Source organism: Squalius cephalus (genome assembly GCF_949319135.1).
Source record: "Squalius cephalus genome assembly, chromosome: 2".
Taxonomy (NCBI): Eukaryota; Metazoa; Chordata; class Actinopteri; order Cypriniformes; family Leuciscidae; genus Squalius; species Squalius cephalus.
This window is the reverse complement of record NC_137123.1, coordinates 15,452,973-15,474,130: the sequence shown is the minus strand read 5'-3', so window position 1 is coordinate 15,474,130 and position 21,158 is coordinate 15,452,973. Positions and strand designations below refer to the sequence as shown.

At 37.2% G+C, this 21,158-nt stretch overlaps 2 protein-coding genes across 2 annotated transcripts in view; one reads left to right on the top strand and one right to left on the bottom strand.

Annotated features, from left to right (window-relative positions):
* LOC307152464 (afadin- and alpha-actinin-binding protein) overlaps nt 1-10,893 on the bottom strand; it is an 80,751-nt gene extending 69,858 nt beyond the window's left edge. Inside the window, exon 1 of the mRNA XM_079861144.1 lies at nt 10,890-10,893. The gene's annotated coding sequence lies outside the window, so the exon portion shown is untranslated. The remainder of the gene's footprint in view (nt 1-10,889) is intronic.
* Nucleotides 1-20,471, top strand: part of LOC307152361 (B-cell receptor CD22-like) — a 31,380-nt gene extending 10,909 nt beyond the window's left edge. Inside the window, exons 2-10 of the mRNA XM_079860921.1 lie at nt 8,741-9,088; nt 10,271-10,522; nt 10,679-11,023; nt 17,965-18,207; nt 18,527-18,802; nt 18,876-18,966; nt 19,125-19,164; nt 19,493-19,728; nt 19,859-20,471. Coding sequence (XP_079717047.1) covers nt 8,741-9,088; nt 10,271-10,522; nt 10,679-11,023; nt 17,965-18,207; nt 18,527-18,802; nt 18,876-18,966; nt 19,125-19,164; nt 19,493-19,728; nt 19,859-19,913 — 1,886 coding nt within the window. The 3' untranslated portion in view covers nt 19,914-20,471. The remainder of the gene's footprint in view (nt 1-8,740; nt 9,089-10,270; nt 10,523-10,678; nt 11,024-17,964; nt 18,208-18,526; nt 18,803-18,875; nt 18,967-19,124; nt 19,165-19,492; nt 19,729-19,858) is intronic.
* Nucleotides 20,472-21,158: the final 687 nt, after the last annotated feature.

The following is a 21,158-nucleotide window of genomic DNA, read 5'->3' as shown; positions in this document are numbered from 1 at the left end:
TTACAACTGAGTGTTTGGATGAACACTGAAACGTATTGTTAACTTGTGTTTATGGAGTCCAGTGACGTTTAATAAAGAGTTTGTTTGAACATTTGGATGTTTTAGACATCATGAATCTACATAGACAAGCTCTTATTGAGAATTAACAGAGGTTTAGATGTTGATGTTTCACTGAATGTTTTATTTGAAGTCACCAGAATCGTGATTAATGGCTCCTTTATTTGAGCTCTTGACCCTTTACTCATCTTTTAGTTTTTCTCCTGCTGCTTTAACTGTATTTTAATAAAATACATTTGTTATGGCGAGTGAAAATATGATCAGATTTTTCTTGATGATGACATAATCAACAAGTGCTGATCTGATCAAGTTTATGAGTATATGGATGGTGCTCATTTAGTTTATTTATGTGCTGTTAGTTATAATGATCTTGTGACACTATATCATGCTATCCAGCAGTGCAGAAAAATAAAATAAATGTTTTCTGAAAATATTAATCTGCAGCAGAAATTAGTCAAACACAGACATCAAGAATCAGCGTATGAATCTCAACAATGGTGACAAACAAAAAGCTTCATGCCGCAGTGCATGCTGGGAGTCATGGATGAGATTTGCACTATTGTGGCACCCAGCATGCATTGCGGCATGAAGCTTTTTGTTCGTCACCGTTGTTGAGATTCATACGCTGATTCTTGATGTCTGTTTGATACCTTTGACTGTAAGATTCTGTACGAACTGTGTATTTAAAAATTAATTTTAAGCTAAGTGCATTATGCTAATCTTTTGTGTGTTACACTCATCTTTCAAATATTAAACTATTTCTGAGCTCCATTTGAATAATCTTACATGTCCATGATGATAATATTATCATCTGAGCATATTTTTCTCATGATTATATCTGCTTTTTCAAATGCGTAGATTAAATACACATTTACAGCAATCAGAGAAAACTAATGTTAAAGAGTCAATAGCTCATATAAAGCTGACACTAATCACGATTCTGGTGAATTTAAATGAAACATTCAATGAATCTTCAACACCAAAACCTGTTCATTCTCAATAAGAGCTTCTGTAGAGTCTGACAGAAATAAAGTTAATCTGGTTATTAATAACAAGTGAAAGCAGCATTTGAAAAAGACATTGAAAAAGAGGCATGATGTGATTGGCTGAAAAAAAACCCACCCGTTAATCTTTAAGTTTTCATTAGGGCTGGGCGATTTAAATCGCGATATTGTTATGCGCATCTCATCAGTAAAGCCGGTTCCTTGATTAGTAGTAAATCACCATCACCTGCTTTCAGATGGAGCGGCATTTACTACAAAGAGCCGTAGTTAACTGACAAGCTGAGCCATATCGCATTAATATCGCGGACGTATCGCCAGCGATATTTAATGCGATATGGCTCAGCTTGTCAGTTAACTACGGCTCTTTGTACACAGCGAAACATCCAGTGTTAAATTAACACTCCTGGGAGTGTATGAGTCCACACTCAAGAGTGTTTAAGTTAATGAGATAACTAAGTGATTAATTTAGTGATGATTGAGCATTATTGAAGACACCTGATGTTAAAAAGCAGAATCACTGAAGGAGAAAATCACAAATTGTAAGTTACCATTATTGTGATGGGTGTTTGCTTTAGTTGGGCTCTGACCCTTTTATATGTAGCCTACTTTAGATTAAGTTTGGCTGTTGTATCTGAGTTATAACTGCCAGTTGAACAAAGAATAAAAAGTGATCTGATGGTGTTGGTTATATTATGACAATCATCATTTGATCACTGAACTCATTAAAATCCTTCTTTCTGACTTCGATTTATGTTGTTGGTTACAGCATAACTGTGAATCTGAATAAATGGCCAGAATTTTGTTATGTAATTTAAAAGATTTCTTAAAAGATATTTAAAAAACAAAATTATTATTTTAGGCACACACAGATGTCAAGATTCAGTCTATGCATCTCAACAATGGTGAGGAGCAGAATATTCAATGAGGAAAAGTAAATTACATAGACAATTCAGATCATAATTTATTCATACCGCAATGCATGATGGGAGCCATTAATGAGTTGTGATTGGTGGCAGCCACTGCAACATGCTTTATTATTGTCACCATTGTTGAGATTCACAGGCTGATTATTGATGTCTGTGTTTTAAATTAATTTATCTGAATGTCATTTTGATCAGAACAATGTTTATTAAATTTGAATTATAAGTAAAGTACTGATAATTATAGGCTGAAGAATCACAAAACTGCTGCTAACAAGTTAAGCCAAACTATCTCAATATGTTTCCTTTTTCAGATCACAGCATGATTATGTCAAAACATTTTACTTTGTTCATTTAACAGTTATAAATTAATAACAGCAGACGAACAACAGTAAATATCAAAATAATCATATAATGGTCTAGAGCCCAACTAAAGCAAACACCCATCACCTTAATGGTAACTTACAATTTGTGATTTTCTTCTTCAGTGATTCTGCTTGTTATCATCAGGTGTCTTCAATAATGCTCAATCATCACTAAATTAATCACTTAATTATCTCCTCAGCCCTAAATGCCGCTTCATCTGAAAGCAGGTGATGGTGATTTACTACTAATCATGGAACCGGCTTTACTGACGAGATGCGCATAACAATATCGCGATTTAAATCGCCCAGCCCTAGTTTTCATGAATTAAGATTTAATTTATTTATTTGAATATATTGCTTTATTTATTTTAGAGCATTTTATGGGATGCCATATAAAATATACCTATAATTTTTTTCATAAAAACAAACTCTCCTCCACCCAGTGCTATTCTATCCAGAGTTACATTTTAACACACATTGTGTGTTAAAAATCTACACAACATGTGTCAAAATACCATCAACACATGCTGTGTGTTGTTTTTTAACACATCTCTTTTTAGAGTGTTTCCAGAGTTACATTTTAACACACATTGTGTGTTAAAAATCTACACAACATGTGTCAAATTCCATCAACACATCTTGTGTGTTGTTTTTTAACACATCTCTTTTTAGAGTGTAGGTGCCGCCGCTAAGATCTGATCTTTCATTATCTGAAGTTCACCCATCATTGTTCCCAGAATGTCTAACATTTTAGAGTCACCTGTTGTAGCAGGAAGGGGCTGGTGTGGCTTTAGAGGTGGCGCTGTTGTGTAGTCTGTCTGGCGACGCTTACCATAGGTAGGTGGGGGCAAAGATGTAGACACCATGGAGTGTGAATGGTAAGATGCCGTTCCAGGATGTGGGAGGAGTCTATCCTGTGCAGGGAAAGATGTACTTGGCAACGGCGTGGAATGATGTTCTTCCCATGGCCGATGATATGGAGAAGACTGAGGATGGTGAACTGGCTGCACTGGAGCGTAGCTGGCGCTAGGTTGTTGCAGTTCAGTGTTATCCATTCCTTGGAAAAAAGGATCCCTTTCCCCGACTACAGACCATTCGTCCACTGTGTCCCATGGACCTTGACTTATGGGACTTGATACTCTGGTAGAAGGTGAAGGAACGTTCTCTGCAGCATCTCCAAGCCACTGTGTATGCTGTGTTGTGTAAGGTGATACCGGCTGACTGGCTGCTCTATGACGCACAGTTGTAAGATCAAAGTCTTTAAGGTAGGCAGGAGGATGGACCTGACGTTTGGGTCTTACAATCTGTGCATGTGCTTCTTCAGGTTGCATACTGATACACTCTAAAAAGAGATGTGTTAAAAATGACACATGTTGTGTCAGTTTTAACACATGTGGTGAGTGTGCTCAGGGACAACACATGTTGTGTCAAATTTAACACAATAAATGTGTAAGTCATTTTAACACACAAATTGTGTCATTTTAAAAAATAAAGCGAAAGGGCCAGATGCAAAAATATTAACCGTTTAATCAATAGTCGAGTACAGAATGCATGTGCACACAAAGTACAACACAATGTTTCAAGCTCAATGACTGGACAGACTCACTGTACTGGACATTATTCAGTTATTCACACTTCAACCCCTAATTGATAATGCTGCTTTTGACAAAAGTTCATGAAGAAATAAAGGTTAACCGAGTTTGCACTTTGAATTTTATTAAAATGAAGCAGCTGACAAAATATTGTATATAAATAACTTGTATTTACACTGGCCTGTTTGTTTGAGAACATAGCAAACACTGCATACCATTCACAGTGATGGTGAGTGTCGGCGCTCAAAATGAGGAGTTGAAAACAACACAACCTGTAAAAAGAGTTGTTAAAAATGACACATGTTGTGTCAGTTTTAACACATGTGGTGTGTGTGCTCAGGGACAACACATGTTGTGTAGATTTTAACACATGTTGTGTAGATTTTAACACATATTGTGTCAGTTTTAACACATGTAGTGAGTGTGCTCAGGGACAACACATGTTGTGTCAAATTTAACACACAACCTGTGTCGATTCTTAACACATCTCTGTGTTTATAAGGACTACACATTTTGTATTACCTTTAACACAACTAATGTGTTATTCCTCTTACACAGAAGTGTGTTGAAACCTTTTACACACTAATGTGTTATAGTTACACAACTTGTGTCAGATATGTGTCACATGTGACTGTAGTCGGTGTGTATTTGCCAGAGTTACTTCCTGTGTTTTTACAACTGAGTGTTTGGATGAAAACTGAAACGTATTGTTAACTTGTGTTTATGGAGTCCAATGACGTTTAATAAAGAGTTTGTTTGGACATTTTATTAGCTGGATGGTTTAGACATCATGAATCTACATAGACAAGCTCTTATTGAGAATTAACTGAGGTTTAGATGTTGATGTTTCACTGAATGTTTTATTTGAAGTCACCAGAATCGTGATTAATGGCTCCTTTATTTGAGCTCTTGACCCTTGACTCTTCTTTTAGTGTTTCTCTGGCTGCTTTAACTGTATTTTAATAAAATACATTTGTTATGGCGAGAGAAAATATGATCAGATGTTTCTTGATGATGTCATAATCAACAAGTGCTGATCTGATCAAGTTTATGAGTAAATGGATGGTGTGCACGTTTAATTTATTTATGTACTGTTAGTTATAATTATCCTGTGACACATCATGCTGTCCAGCACTGCAGAATAATAAAATAAATGTTTTCTGAAAATTTTAATCTGTAGCAGAAACTAGTCAAACACCGACCTCAAGAATCAGCGTATGAATCTCAACAATGGTGACAAATGAAAAGCTTCATGCCGCAATGCATGCTGGGAGTCATGGATGAGATTTGCACTATTGTGGCACCCAGCATGCATTGCGGCATGAAGCATTTTGTTTGTCACCATTGTTGATTCATACGCTGATTCTTGATGTCTGTTTGATACCTTAGACTGTAAGATTCTGTTCGAACTGTGTATTTATTAATTAATTTTAAGCTAATTGCATTATGCTAATCTATTATGTATTACACTCATTTTTCAAATATTAAACTCTTTCTGAGCTTCAGCTGAACAATTTTACATGTTCATAATGATAATATTATCATCGGAGCATATTTTTCTCATGTTTATTTCTGCTGTTTCAAATGTGTTAAATTAAATACACATTTACAGCAATCAGAGAAAACTAATGTTAAAGAGTCAAGGGTAAAGAGCCCAAATAAAGCTGACACTAATCACGATTCTGGTGACTTTAAATGAAACATTCAATGAATCGTCAACACCAAAACCTGTTAATTCTCAATAAAAGCTTCTGTAGACATCTGACAGAAATAAAGTCAATCTGGTTATTAATAACAAGTGAAAGCAGCATTTGAAAAAGACATTGAAAAAGAGGCATGATGTGATTGGCTGCAAAAAAACACCTGTTAATCTTTAAGTTTTCATGAATTAAGATTTAATTTATTTATTTGAATATATTGCTTTATTTATTTTAGAGCATTTTATGGGATACCATATAAAATATACCTATAATTTTTTTTCATAAAAACTGCCCTCCACCCAGTGCTATTCTATCCAGAGTTACATTGTAATACACATTGTGTCAAAATGCCATCAACACATCTTGTGTGTTGTTTTTTAACACATCTCTTTTTAGAGTGTTTCCAGTGTTACATTTTAACACACATTGTGTGTTAAAAATCTACACAACATGTGTCAAAATGCCATCAACACATCTTGTGTGTTGTTTTTTAACACATCTCTTTTTAGAGTGTACTGATCAATTCTTTGTCCATGAGAAATGCCAGATCCGGCTCGAAGGACCATTTATTCGATAGAAGGATTGGACTGTAATAGGTGATGATTTATTATTTCTAGCTTTCCTCAATGGGGTGTCGATCAGAACACACTAGATTGAATCAGTTCCATGCAAAGGTGGTTTATTGTTGACAGTTTTGGCTATGCACAACACAGCAGTACACAGATTGCTTAAAGTATTTAGATGTGTGTGTTTGTGGTATATATTTATTGACGCACTTCGCACACACAGTCTTGCTTGTACATGCTGTGTGTTGTTTTTTAACACATCTCTTTTTAGAGTGTTTCCAGAGTTACATTTTAACACACATTGTGTGTTAAAAATCTACACAACATGTGTCAAATTCCATCAACACATCTTGTGTGTTGTTTTTTAACACATCTCTTTTTAGAGTGTAGGTGCCGCCGCTAAGATCTGATCTTTCATTATCTGAAGTTCACCCATCATTGTTCCCAGAATGTTCCATGCAAAGGTGGTTTATTGTTGACAGTTTTGGCTATGCACAACACAGCAGTACACAGATTGCTTAAAGTATTTAGATGTGTGTGTTTGTGGTATATATTTATTGACGCACTTCGCACACACAGTCTTGCTTGTACAGTCCCGCTCGTCTGCTGATGATGATGACTGACAGTAAGTAGCGCATGCGCACATGACTCGGCCTTTCCAACACTCACTATACTGGTTCATTAGTTAACGTGAACTAAGAATGAACTAAGAATACTTCTTCAGCAATTATTAATCTTAGATAATATTAATTTTTATATTTACTAATACATTATTGAAATCAGAAGTTGTATTTGTTAACATTAGTTGATGCACTGTGAATTAACATGAACAAACAATGAACAGCTCTATTTTTATTAACTAACATTATCAAAGATTAATGAATACTGTAACAAATGTATTGCTCATTGTTAGTTCATGTTAGTTAATACATTAACAAATGTTAACTAATGAACCTTATTGTAACGTGTTATCAGATATTTTAACACTCTTTGAAAAGATGATTGAGCTCTTCACACTTTGTATTTTTTTTATAAACTCAACTGACATGTATGGTGGCTGAGAGAGTTCAACATGCTGCAACTGAAGAAAACACATGCAAATAGAAAAAACACCATGAAGCAGTGTTGAAGTTAATGAGATAATAAAGTGGTTAATTAAGTGTTGATTGAGAATTATTGATAAGCAACTGCTGTTAACAAGCAGAATCACTGAAGGAAAGAAAAATAGAAGATATTAAATCTGTGAAGATCTCAGCAGAGGAGGATTAAACAACTCCACAAACAGCATTACCAGCTTCACTTATTACTAACCAGACTGACTATTTCTGTCAGATGTCTAAAAAATTCTTATTGAAAATTAACAGAGCTTTAGATGTTGATGATTTATTGAAAATAAGTTCTGGCTGAAGTCACCATTATGGTGATCCGTGTTTGCTTTAGTTGGGCAGTTTGACACTTGATTTTTACAACATTACACTGGCTATTGTAAATATGGAAAAAACAGTAAGAGAAATGTAAAGATATTGTAATCATCATCATGTAATTGTCTCATTTACAGATCTCATTCAGAGTCTAGTTTGTGAAATAAATAAAAATAACCGTAAATGTAGATAAACTGAGGCAAGCAGGCTTTGTGATAAACGGAGAAATAAAACAAGATGGAGAGAGCTTTGTGACAAACTTGGACTTGACAGAGAATCTGCTCTCACATGTGTTTTAAAAGACAGGTGAACAAAATATATTATTTATTGTACACATTAGAGATGCGCGGATGGGCTATTATTTCATCCGCAACCGCATCACAAAACTCATCATCACCAACGTTTTTGACCAATTTTCAAAACCGCACCCGCCCGCCACCCGCTGATTGGTGTATACATATATTTTTCATTTGATTGATTCAACCGCCCGCCACCCGCCCGAATTTAATTAAAATATTATTTTTCGTCACGTCATCCGCCCGATCCGCAGTTTATCCGTGGCTGTAACCGCCAACCGCGCATCTCTTGTACACATAGTTATATTGCACTTTGTTATATTGCTTCAGTAATGCTTTTTATCCAGTCTGGTGATCATTTGACAAATAGTCACATATCAGTAACAGGCTATTATAGCATTACATTTCACGTTCCTTGCAGATAATTCATTACGATGACATTAAACAATGATCAAACGTACAGGTAATAAAAAAACTAATTCATTACCTCATCCATGAACATGATTCATGAATTCTATTCATCTCTGGATAGTGAAAAAGACAATCTCCCATCGTTCCACTCTCCTTCATAACGTCATCAAGCTTTTGATAATGCGACCTCTGGCGGTAAAAACTTACATATTGTGCCTTTAATTTACTGGTGTTTTTTCTATTTTCATGTTTTCTTCAGTTGCTGCACATTGAGCTCTCTCAGCCACTGTAGGCATGATTGTGCTGACGGTTAAAATAAAAAGGGTGAACAGTTAAAAAGATATATTTTTTTTTTACATAGCTTGAAAACACCTGAAAGTCTCTTCATTTCTCATTTCTGTGTTTCAGGGGTTGATGGTGTGCAGGATTGGGGAGTGAATTACAGCCCTTCATATGTTTGTGCATTAAAGGGATCAACAGTGAACATATCCTGTACTGTAAAATATCCTGATGGTCATGAGATCAGAACAGCTTTCTGGACCAAAACTGTTGTAAATTATGGAGAACCACCTAACTTTTGTTCAGATCCACAGAAGAGAGCAGGGATTCAGTGTAACAGAGAAGATAAAGACACTTCCAGCATCACTTTGACGGCTGTAACAGAAGCTGATAAACACATCTACTACTGCAGATTTACTACAGATAAAGCGGAGGGAAAATGGACGGGGATTCCTGGAGTTCAGCTTGACGTCACAGGTAAAACTACTGAACTCTCAGAAATAGACTACCGAGAAATAAAATAAGCAGAAATTAATCTCAAAATCTCTCCTCTACACTTTACTGAGGGTTTATGAGAGCAGCAGTTCATGCACATTAAAACACGTCTTTAAGTATATCAAAATTATGCCTGTACTTTCTTCTCAGATGTTTTCTGTTTGTCAGTCATAACAGTTCTCAGACTGAACTGCTGTTCTCAAAGACTCTCATACATGCAAAGTCAAGATTTTCACTAAATACTAAATGACACTATTTTTTTTACTCATCAATCCCTGTCGTATGCCTTTAGAGTCAAGTCAAGTCACCTTTATTTATATAAAGGTATATATTTTATTACCAAAAATAATAAATGTACTTTTTTAAAAGATCAGATCCCAGATCCGGCCCACATCTGGCACATGTGAAAAGAGGATCTGGCCCACATGCAGCGTGGAATGACGTCCCTTGGGTGGCTCACTCCTGTTTGCCAGATCTGGCCCACAAGCAGGCCATAGCAATGCCACATGTCAGCCAAGAGTAAAGAAATAAACCACAACTGGACCTTATCTGAGCCACAAAACCTGTGTATATTAAATATGGAGTCATCTCAGCCTTAATAAGCCTGTTAACAAGCAGAATCACTGAAAGAATGAAGAGATTGTTTAAGAGAGTGTTCCACGCTGCATGTGGGCCAGATCATCTTTCCACATGTGCCAGATGTGGGCCGGATCTGGGACGTCAAAATGTTGCTATGTGGGTAGATTTCAGATACAGTGATTGTGCCATTGAAACTGCTTTGAATTTATATGTATTGTGGAAAACGCTATACAAATAAAAGTAAATTGAACTGCTAGTAGGCTTAATAAACAAACGCAAACAGGACTTTGTTCAAATTAAATTTTCGTAATTGATCCGCTCTTCTCCTGAGCACAAGTCCACCGTCAGTGTTGTGTAATCTGTTCCTGTGTAGTTATTCATTAATGATGGAACAGTATTAACACATTCTTTCCCTTTGTGCTGAAAATAAAAGAAAGAAACAAGTTCATGAAGCTTTAGAACAAAACTATAAATAATGAAAAATATTTTTGTGTGAACTCTCACTTTAAGCTGACAGTGAATCTGTTGTTGATGTTGATGTTGTTGATGTTGTTGTTGTTGTTGTTGTTGTTGTTGTTGTGTCAGACCTGCAGGTGGAGACACAGCAGAGAGTGAAAGAGGGAGATTCAGTCACTCTGACATGTAAAAGCAGCTGCTCTCTGCCTGAACAAACAACATTCATCTGGTACAGAAACACACAGAGAATAACTGAAGGAACAGTGACAGTGAATCGGCTTCATCTGCAGTCATTCAGTCGTTCTGATGCAGGAAACTACAGATGTGGCGTTAAAGGACATGAACATCTGACCTCTCCTCCTGTTTATCTCAAAGTAGAAAGTGAGTACAAACTGATTCATTAATATTAGTGAAATATCACACACTTGGAATTTCTGAATTTCATTTGGGTGAATATATAAAGCTACTGTAGTTTCAAAAGGAAATCATTGGTGTGTGTAAGTCTCTTTAATTATTTTCCTCATTTCTGTGTTTCAGCGGCTGATGATCTGAAGGGTTGGGGAGTGAATTACAGCCCTTCATATGTTTGTGCATTAAAGGGATCAACAGTGAAAATATCCTGTACTGTAAAATATCCTGATGGTTATGAGATCAAAACAGTTTTCTGGACCAAACCTGTTGTAACTGATGGAGAATTACCTGATCTGTGTTCAGATCCACAGAAGAGAGCAGGAATTCAGTGTAACAGAGATAAAAACACTCCCAGCATCACTTTGACGGCTGTAACAGAAGCTGATAAACACATCTACTACTGCAGATTTACTACAGATAAAGCGAAGGGAAAATGGACGGGGATTCCTGGAGTTCAGCTTGACGTCACAGGTAAAACTACTGAACTCTCAGAAATAGACCACAGAAACATACAAACGCACACATACAGTATAAAGCAATTTAACTACGACCTACTTCATTTTTTATCGTATTAAATTAAGTTTGAATTAGGACTCTTTAACTCGAGTCCTGAAGGACCAGTAGTTCCAGTACCAGTAGAGCACAGAGGTGGAAAGTCCAGGGGTCAGAAAGTAAAAGTCCTGCCATATGTCTATTCCACCCATGAACTCACACAGCAAAAACTCTAGTGTTAAATTAACTCTCCTGGGAGTGTATTTGGCTCCAGACTCAAGAGTGTTAAAGTTAATGAGATAATTAAGTGATTGAGTGAGTGATTATTGACCATTATTGAAGACACCTGATGATAACAAGCAGAATCACTGAAGGAGAAAATCTCTTTTTTCAAGTTGCCATTATGGTGATTAGCGTTGGCTTTAGTTGGGCTCTTGACACTTAAACTGTTAACATTAGATTTTGTTTGGCTGTTGTATCTGAGTTATAACTCTCAGATGAACAAAGAGAAAAGCTGAACAGGTGGTGTTGGTTATGATTTGACATAATCATTATTTGACCTGAATGACTGAACTCATTTAGAGCCTAATCTTTGACTTAAATGTATATTGGTCATTACAGCATCACAGTGATTCTACAGAGTAAGATCCAGATTTTTCAATTTAATCCAAACGATTTCTTAAAAGTTGTTCTGATATAAAAAAATAAAAAAATCTTTCTTTAAGGCACACACAGACATCAAGAATGAGTGTATGAATCTCAACAATGGTGACAAAAAGAATATTCAATTAGGAAAAGGAAATTACTAAAACAATTCAGATCATAATTTATTCATACCGCAATGCATGATGGGAGCCATGAATGAGTTTTGATTGGTGGCACCCAGAATGCACTGCAACATGCTTGATTAGTGTCACCATTGTTGAGATTCACAGGCTGATTATTGATGTCTGTGTGTCCAAATACAATACTTATTTAAAGTCTTTTGATCAGAACAATTTTTAAGAAATCTTTTTGATTATATTGAAAATGCTGCAAATAGTATACTGTAGAATCACAGACTGCTGTAATCAACAAAGTAAACCTAACTCTCTAAATGAGTTTTGTGATTCAGGTCAAATGATGATTATGTCAAAACATAACCAACACCACCTGATCAATGTTTCTCTTTGTTCATCTGAGAGTTATAACTCAGATACAACAGCCAAACAAAATCTAATGTTAACAGTTTAAGTGTCAAGAGCCCAACTAAAGCAAACACTGATCACCATAATGGCAACTTGAAAAATGAGATTTTCTCCTTCAGTGATTCTGCTTGTTAACATCAGGTGTCTTCAATAATGGTCAATCATCACTCAATCAATCACTTAATTATCTCATTAACTTTAACACTCTTGAGTCTGGAGCCAAATACACTCCCAGGAGAGTTCATTTAACACTGGAGTTTTTGCTGTGTGAGTTCATGGGTGGAATAAATATATGGCAGGACTTTTACTTTCTGACCCCTGGACTTTCCACCTCTGGTAGAGCAGCAACGTAATCCACCATCCGCCATTTTTGTCCGACAAAGCAGTCAGGAGAGTTAATAGATTAACGTCGGTGGATTTAAACATTAAAAATGTTGTGTACTGACGTCTTTCTGCGGTTGAAACAACATTCCTTCTGATCATTCATATTTATTTTATGCTATAAATTAACTAGAAGGAAGAGATGATCGTTTCACTCGCAGCTTTAACTGAGGCTGTACAGCGATCTGTCACGACACACAAAAGCCATAAAAAGGTATTTGTTTAAATTTCTTACAAAAAATGACCAAATTTGAAAGTTGAGACCTGCTCAACTCTCCTGCTCTGTCCTGTCTGTCGGCATGTTGTCAGTTTCCTCTTTGTACCGCGATGTGTTTTTCACTGCGTGAGAACATGGTGATGCATCAGGCTTGTCAGACATAGCAACGGTAACTAAAGGGGGCGGGTCTTTGAACAGTCAATAGTTTTACATGCAGAAGTATTCTTTATTTAAATATTCTTTTAATATTTTTTATCCCAAGTTTTTTTATTATGTTTTCTGCAGACATATAAAGGGTGTTACAACAGATGTAAAAAAAACAAACAAACATGCACAGCAAAAACTCCAGTGTTAAATTAACACTCCTGGGAGTGTATCTGAGTCCAGACTCAAACAAAATCTAAAGTAAACATATAAGGGTCAAGAGCCCAACTAAAGCAAACACCCATCACCATAACGGTAACTTACAATTTGAGATTTTCTCCTTCAGTGATTCTGCTTGTTAACATCAGGTGTCTTCAATGATGATCAATCATCACTCAATTAATCACTTAATTATCTCATTAACTTTAACACTCTTGAGTGTTAATTTAACACTCATATTTTAACACTTTACACTCTTGAGTGTGGACTCATATACACTCCCAGGAGTGTTAATTTAACACTGGAGTTTTTGCTGTGTGGTGTCTGAAAAAGAAAAAAAAGATGGAAAAATCAGCAGAACAGTTCAACACAGTAATATAGACACCAACCAGCTTCACTTATTACTAACCAGACTGACTTTATTTCTGTCATATGTCTATGAACAGAGGTTTAGATGTTGATCTTATGGGGTTTTAAAATGTTTGGCCACCATTATGGTGATCGGTGTTTCCTTTAGTTGGGCAGTTTGAATCTTGCCATTTTAAGTACAATTTTGGTCTTTGTAACAGTATTTACCAAAACACATAATTTGTTACAAAGAATGCCAAAAACAAAGGCGTTCAGGTGGTTTTTAGTTTTCATTATTATAAAGTAGAGTGATTCACTAATCTTTTCCCTGATCATAAGTTGTCACTTGTTATTTAAAAATAGCTTACACCTTTCTTGATACAGAGCTGACATTTTTATTTTTATATACATTGCTGAATATTTTTTGAAAATCTTTTTTTTTTTTTTAGGAACAAACAGACAGACATCAAGAAGCAGCATATGAATCTCAACAATGGTGACATGCTTCATGCTGCAATGCATGCTGGGAGCCAAGCGTTTTATACTATGGTGCCTCCCAGAATGCATTGCGGCATAAAAAGCATGTCACCATTGCTGAGATTCATATGTGGATTATTGATGTCTGTGTGTTTGTCCAAAGATTATTTTCCCAATAATTAAAAAACAAAAAAAAAAACAAAAAAAAAACAGCTTGATGTCTGATCTGAAGAAAGAAGTCAATGTTGTTGAAAAATATATATTAATAACAAATAACCATTTTCAGTCAATGATACAATTTGTAAACTTGTAAACTTACAAAAACCGTAAACTCTCATAAGAAGTCAAGAGTCAAATTGCACAACTAAAGGCAACACTGTTCACCATAATGGTGATTTTTTAATGGGGATTTTAAAACATCAACATCTAAACCTCTGTTAATTCTCAATAAGAACTGTAGACGTCTGACAGAAATAAAGTCAGTCTGGTTAGTAATAAGTGAAGCTGGTAATGCTGTTTGTGGAGTTGTTTAATCCTCCTCTGCTGAGATCTTCACAGATTGAATCTCTTCTTTTTATCTTCATCTGATTTAATCTAAGGCTGTGACTAAAAGTCAGTTGTAGTTCTTGTGTTTCTCTTTCCTTCAGTGATGCTTGTTAACTGCAGGTGTTCATCACTAATGCTCAATCATCACTCAATTAATCACTTAATTATCTCATTAACTTTACCACTGCTTTAGTGTTATTTTAACACTCTGTAGAGTGGGACCATATTTGCTCTAAGCAGTGTTGATTTAACACTGGGGATTTTGCTGTGTACATAATACACATACAAAAGTTATTATAAGACAGTAAACAAAGAAAAGTCTCCCCCCTCCCCACAGAAGTCTAATCAGGAGGTTCTGAATTCCTGATAAGGCCCTCAATAGTAGTCAGTACAGGGCTTCAAGTTTTATGAAATGATCTCAGTGAATGTGATTGGGGAAAGGCCGAACAGGACAGTCAAGGAATTGGGGACAATGGTGGCATTGAGGGCCTGTGAGAGAGTTCTGAAAATGTCTGACCAGTAGTCTGATAGCACCGGGCATGACCAGAACATGTGAAGATGATCAGCTGGAGATTGTCTGCAGATTTATCTGTTACAGGCACCACTTCTGTTAGGAAACAATTTAGCCAGTCTGGCATTAGTGAAATGGGCTCTGTGAAGCACTTTACATTGTATTAGGGCATGTCTAGCACAAATATACGAAGAGTGAACTAAACTGAGAATGTTTTTCCACTGGTCCTCGGAAATGTCAGTGCCCAAATCCTGCTTTAAGGGAGTCAGTCGGAGAAGGGGTTAAGGAGATATTCTACCATAAATGGTTGAAATCAGTCATCTTTGATCAGGGTCAAAGGTGAGAATTTAATCAATTTCTGATTCGGGTGGACGGTTGGGAAAATGGGGAAATAATTTTTTATTATTAATAAAAAAATAAAAAAATTCAGAAAGTCTGATCTGTGTCAAGAGAGTAGTATTAGTGAATATAATCTATTAACATCAAATAACCACTTTTGGACAGTGATGAGATAAGTGCATTAGTTTACTTTTTGTTGTTGAAAACAGTATCACCTTCTCATCTTTGCTTCTGGCTTTCTTTGCAACAAATTACGTGTTATGTTACAAAAATCACAAATTCACCAAAAAACCCCTAAGAGTCAAACTACCCAACTAAATTAAACACTGGTCACCACAATGGTGACCAAGCATGTTCAATAAATCATCAACATCTAAACATCTGTTAATTCTCTGTTAATAAAGAACTTCTGTAGACGTCTGACAGAAATAAAGTCAGTCTGGTTAGTAATAAGTGAAGCTGGTAATGCTGTTTGTGGAGTTGTTTAATCCTCCTCTGCTGAGATCTTCACAGATTTAATGTCTTCTTTTCTCTTCAGTTGATTTCATCTGAGGCTGTGGCTGAAGTCAGTTGTAGTTCTTGTGTTTCTCTTTTTTCTGTTCTTGTTGTTTCTCTTTCCTTCAGTGATTCTGCTTGTTGACAGTATGTGTTCATCATTAATGCCCAATCATCACTTAATCACTTAACTATCTCATTAACTTTAACTCTGATTCAGAGTTATTTTAACTCTCTGTAGAGAGGGACCAAATGTTCTCTGAGCAGAGTTAATATAACTCTGGGGATTTTGCTGTGTAGTAAGTCTGGCCGGAAACAACAGCGCTGGTTTTAGGCCAAGATTGTACAGTTCAGATAGCACCTCTCTGTACTTGGAGCGTTGTTCCAGCACCTCCGGCTCATAGTCTTCGTAAATAGTGCTAGGTGTGCCGCGGTAGTGAAGCTTTCCCCTCCTCGCTCTGACCTCACGGATGATCTTTTCCTTCTGTTGGAATTTATGTAGCCGAATGATAACAGGCCTAGGCCTCTGCCCCGGCCTTGGTTTATCAGACAGCGACCGGTGGGCTCTATCACATTCTGGCGGAGATTCCCGTACTCCGTCCCCAAATACTTCCGCAAGTAGTTCTGAGAAGATAGATGGTCGGGGCCCTTCAATGGATTCAGGTAGTCCAATAATTCTTATGTTATTGCGCCGGCTACGGGACTCGAGATCCACGACTTTGGCTAGCAATTTAGCGTTGCTCTCTGTTGGGATAGCACAAGTGGTACCCAGGGCTTGCGTGCGCTCATCCTGTGCATTTACGTGTGTCTCGAGCGAGGCAATCTTCGAAGCGTGGTCTGTCATGGCAGTTTGAATTTGGTCTAGCTTTACCTCGAGTGTCGAAACGGCGGTTTTAAAGTCTGCAGAAAGAGTGACCCGGTGTTCCTCCAGAAGGTTAGCTGCCATGTTAACCTCTTTGCCGTCGTCTTCACACGCCTCGGCTTTCTAATACTTTTTGCTTTGTTTTCTAGATTTAGCTGCCATAATTTGATGCCAATATGTATGCAACAAAGATATTGCATACTTGGTAGCGAAGTAGAAGTAAATAGTGGGGTTTTAAAACTATTATAGGCAACAAAAAAAAAAGTGGGAGCGAGACTTAACGTGTGTCTACGCCATCTCACCAAACCGGAAGTCTCCAGAAGTATTCTGATGACACTGGCATCATGAGGTGTATCAAGAATGGAGATGAGGGAGAGTATCGGACCCTGATTGGGGACTTTGTGAGGTGGTGTAGCTTTAACTATCTACAGCTCAAACAAAAAATAAGGAGATGGTGGTCAACTTCCAGGGGACCAAGGCCCCTGTGTTCATCGAAGGCGTCTGTGTGAAGGTGGTCCAGACCTACAAAGATCTAGTTCTGCAGCTGGACGACAGACTGGGCTGGACAAGAACACAGATGCCCTATACTGGAAGGGACAGAGTCGACTCTATTTCCTGAGAAGGCTAGGGTTCTTCAGTATCAGTCAGAAGCTACTGCAGATGTCATCACTAGCGTCCTCTTCTATGCTGTGGTATGTTGGGGGAGCGGCAGTAAGAAAAGGGACTGGATAAGCTGGTGAAGAAGGCTGGTTCTGTGGTGGGTGTGGAACTTGACTCATTAACATCTGTGGCAGAGAGGAGGACCCGTAGCAAGTTTTTGTCCATCTTGGACAATGTCCATCACCCACTGCACAATACCATTGTCAGGCAGAAGAGCACCTTCAGCTTCAGGATGCTGTCTCTGTCCTGTTCCACAGACACACTGAGGGAAGGCGTTTGTCCCTCAGACGATACAGCTTTTTAATTCATCCCTGTGAGCAGGGCTTTATTTATGTATTTATGTATATTGGGCAGCTTGTCTTGTTTTGTTTGTTTTTATTATTTGTTTTAATTGTTGCTACTGGAAACTTGAATTTGCCTAGCGAATGAATAAAGAATCTATCTATCTATCTGAAGGTGTAGGCCTCTGGTTTACATTGGCGTAACATGATTTCATTAAGCTGATGATGATTTAGAGAGTTGTTGTTGTGTCAGGCCTGCAGGTGGAGACACAGCAGAGAGTGAAAGAGGGAGATTCAGTCACTCTGACATGTAAAAGCAGTTGCAATCTGACTGAACAAACAACATTCATCTGGAACAGAAACACACAGAGAATAACTGATCGAACAGTGAATCGGCTTCATCTGCAGTCAGTCAGTCGCTCTGATACCGGAGACTACAGGTGTGGTGTTACAGGACATTATCTGATCTCTCCTGCTGTTTATCTTAATGTTGAATGTGAGTACATATTAATAACATATGAATTAATATTAGTGAAATAGTTCAGATTATTCAGATTTGTTTGATGATTTCAGGCCCAATCATATACAGACTGCATGACATTTTTGTGTATTAATCATGATTTATTCATATTCATTTATTAATACGCAAAATGAATGTAAATCGTGAATCTGTATAGTGATCTTTTTTTTTATCTTGAGTTGATATATCTGTAAATATTATATGGTTTCATTGACTTTGCACCAGTTCAGATTTAGATTAGCAAATTTTTCATTCCTATTTTGATTTATAAATATGTTATATATATTTCATGTAGATCCTCCACAGAACGTCTCCGTGTCTGTCAGTCCGTCTGGTGTAATAGTGGAGGGAGATTCAGTGACTCTGAACTGCAGCAGTGACTCAAACCCTCCTGCTCTGAACTTCAGCTGGTTTAAGGAGAATGAAACCTCAGCTGTTGGATCTGGACAGAGTTTCAGCATCTCCAGCTTTAACTCCAGTTTCAGTGGACGCTTCTACTGTGAGGCTCAGAATAAATATGGATCTGGGAGATCAGCGTCTGTGTCTTTGTTCGTGTCTGAAACAGTTGCAGGTGTTGATATGTGCCGTTGGCTCTTATGCTGGTGTCATTATCAGCCGTGTGAATGATGTTTCTCTTCGCTCAGGTGGCCAGAGCACAGGTGTGTACGCAGCTGCTGGGATCGGGGCGGTGCTCATCGGCATCTGCATTATTGTTGTAGTGATAAAAATCAAAAGGTAAGAGAAAACTGCTGTGGAAATATATGATGTATTAATAACTCACAGGTCATATTAATCACTTTTATGACACATTTAATCCTGTATTTCCCCCTTTTAAGATGTGCATTTCCATGATATAGATACTGTATGTTTCCAATTTCTCTTCTCTCCGTTAGGAAAGCAGGAGATACTGGCGTCCAAGGTGGCGTATCACAGGCAAGTCTAGAAAAGTGTCTATTTCAGCACATTTTCATGCAATTATGATCCCAATTGGTGAACATGATTTCTCAAAGTACAACATGTTCCTGGATAAACATATTTATTGATCCTGGAACAACATTCCAATCAACCAATCAGATTTGAGGGACAAGTTTACAGTTTATGTCAAGTTTAGGCTTAAAATCAGGATTAGGTGCTTCTCAACAGTGTTATTCACCTATCATTCAAGTTATGGGTAGTGGGATTAGATTTTTGGACAGGAATGTTGATCCAGGAACAGTGACAGATTGTAGTGTGAACATCTGGACTGTGTGTGTTCGTTCAGGAAAACATCAGCGCAGCGGGGACGAATCAGATGAGCACGAGTGATTCAGGCGTTCAGAATGACTTGATGTACGCAAGCATCGCTCAGAAGAGACCCAGGAAGCCTCAGAGCGCTGGAGATGAAGACGAGGTTCAGTACGCCACCGTCCAGCACCACAGAAACACAGGGAACACGAGTGTGAAGGGTGAAGGTCAGTCTGGAGACGTGAGGGATCGTGGTCCTGCTGACTCTGCCAGGTGAGGCGCACTTCGTTACTCACCATTAAAGATTTGAACCAATCCCTAAAACTCTGCAGGCGACTCAGAGAAACAAGGTTTTATGTGTATGATTAATCTTATTTTGTCTTTTTTTACACTTATTGAACAGATCTGATGATTCCAGTGTGATCTACAGCAGCATCAATGTTGCAGGAAGATTTTGAGCATCTGATCACAAACACCTCAAGTGAATGCCATTGTGTTAAGTTGCAAGTTGCAACCAACGTTAATACCATACTGTGATGTATTTCTGAGTGAATCTTTTGTGTGTGTGTGTGTGTGTGCGTGTTACTGCTTTGGATATATGAAGTCTGTATAAATTGTCTTTTCCTGCAGAGTGTGTTGCTCATTCACAAGCTGCTTCATCACAGACACATGACTAATAGAACATTTGCGAGTTTTGTTTCATACTGTGAACTGCATGTAAATATCACTTCATCCACTGTTTTTCTAATAACTAATAAAGTATCAAGTGTGGTGTATTTAATGTGAAGAAACATATTAAAGTATGTTCTTTTTGAATACTGAGTTGAAAAGACCATATGGCATAGATTGTTTATTAAGGAAGATTGTATTTACTACAATCTGTTTTTGTATGTGTTAAAAAGAGTAGAGCATCAGTGCCTCCTCCTGGTGGAGGGCGAGTGTGTTTGCTTGATAACTGCTTGTTTTTTTTGGGGCATGCCCATGAAGTGTGTTAATAAATGTTGGGTTTTATCTTCAACCTTGGCTTCATTGAGTGTTTAAAAAAGAACCTTTCTGCTTCTTCAAAATCCCAAGTGGTCGATCGGCCACAACATCCCGATACAATATATATTAAAAAACATTCAGTGCACGGTTGAACTGTCTAAAATAATGAAGCAAACTATTTCAGGTATTTTTGTAAAGCTGTTTGATCAATTAGTCTCGCGTAGCCAGAGCTTCAGACTGACGGCAGAAGGTCAGGGGTGTGTTTCCAGATAACGCTGTTTCTTAGTGCGTCAAAGTCAGTTGTAGTTCTTGTGTTTGTCTTTCCTTCGGTGATTCTGCTAAATCCCCAGTGTTAAATTAACACTCTCAGTGTTTATACAGCCATTATGCACATTACAAAAAAAAAGCTATAAGAATCATTAATAATACAGGACACCTTGAACATACCAATCTATTGTTTTTTAAATCACATATATTAAATGTTCATTGTTCACAGTTCATTGATTTGGTTAAATTTAAGACTGCTCAAATTTTGTACAAAGCAAGAAATAATTTACTTCCAGGAAATATGCAAAAAAATGTTTATGGATAGGCAGGGTGGGTATAACTTAAAGCTACACTGTGTGATTTTTACCCCCATCTAGCGGTGAAATTGTATATGACTACCCAGTGAATATTAGTTTCTGTTCCTCTCAATTCCGAGGGCGTTTTAACTCCTA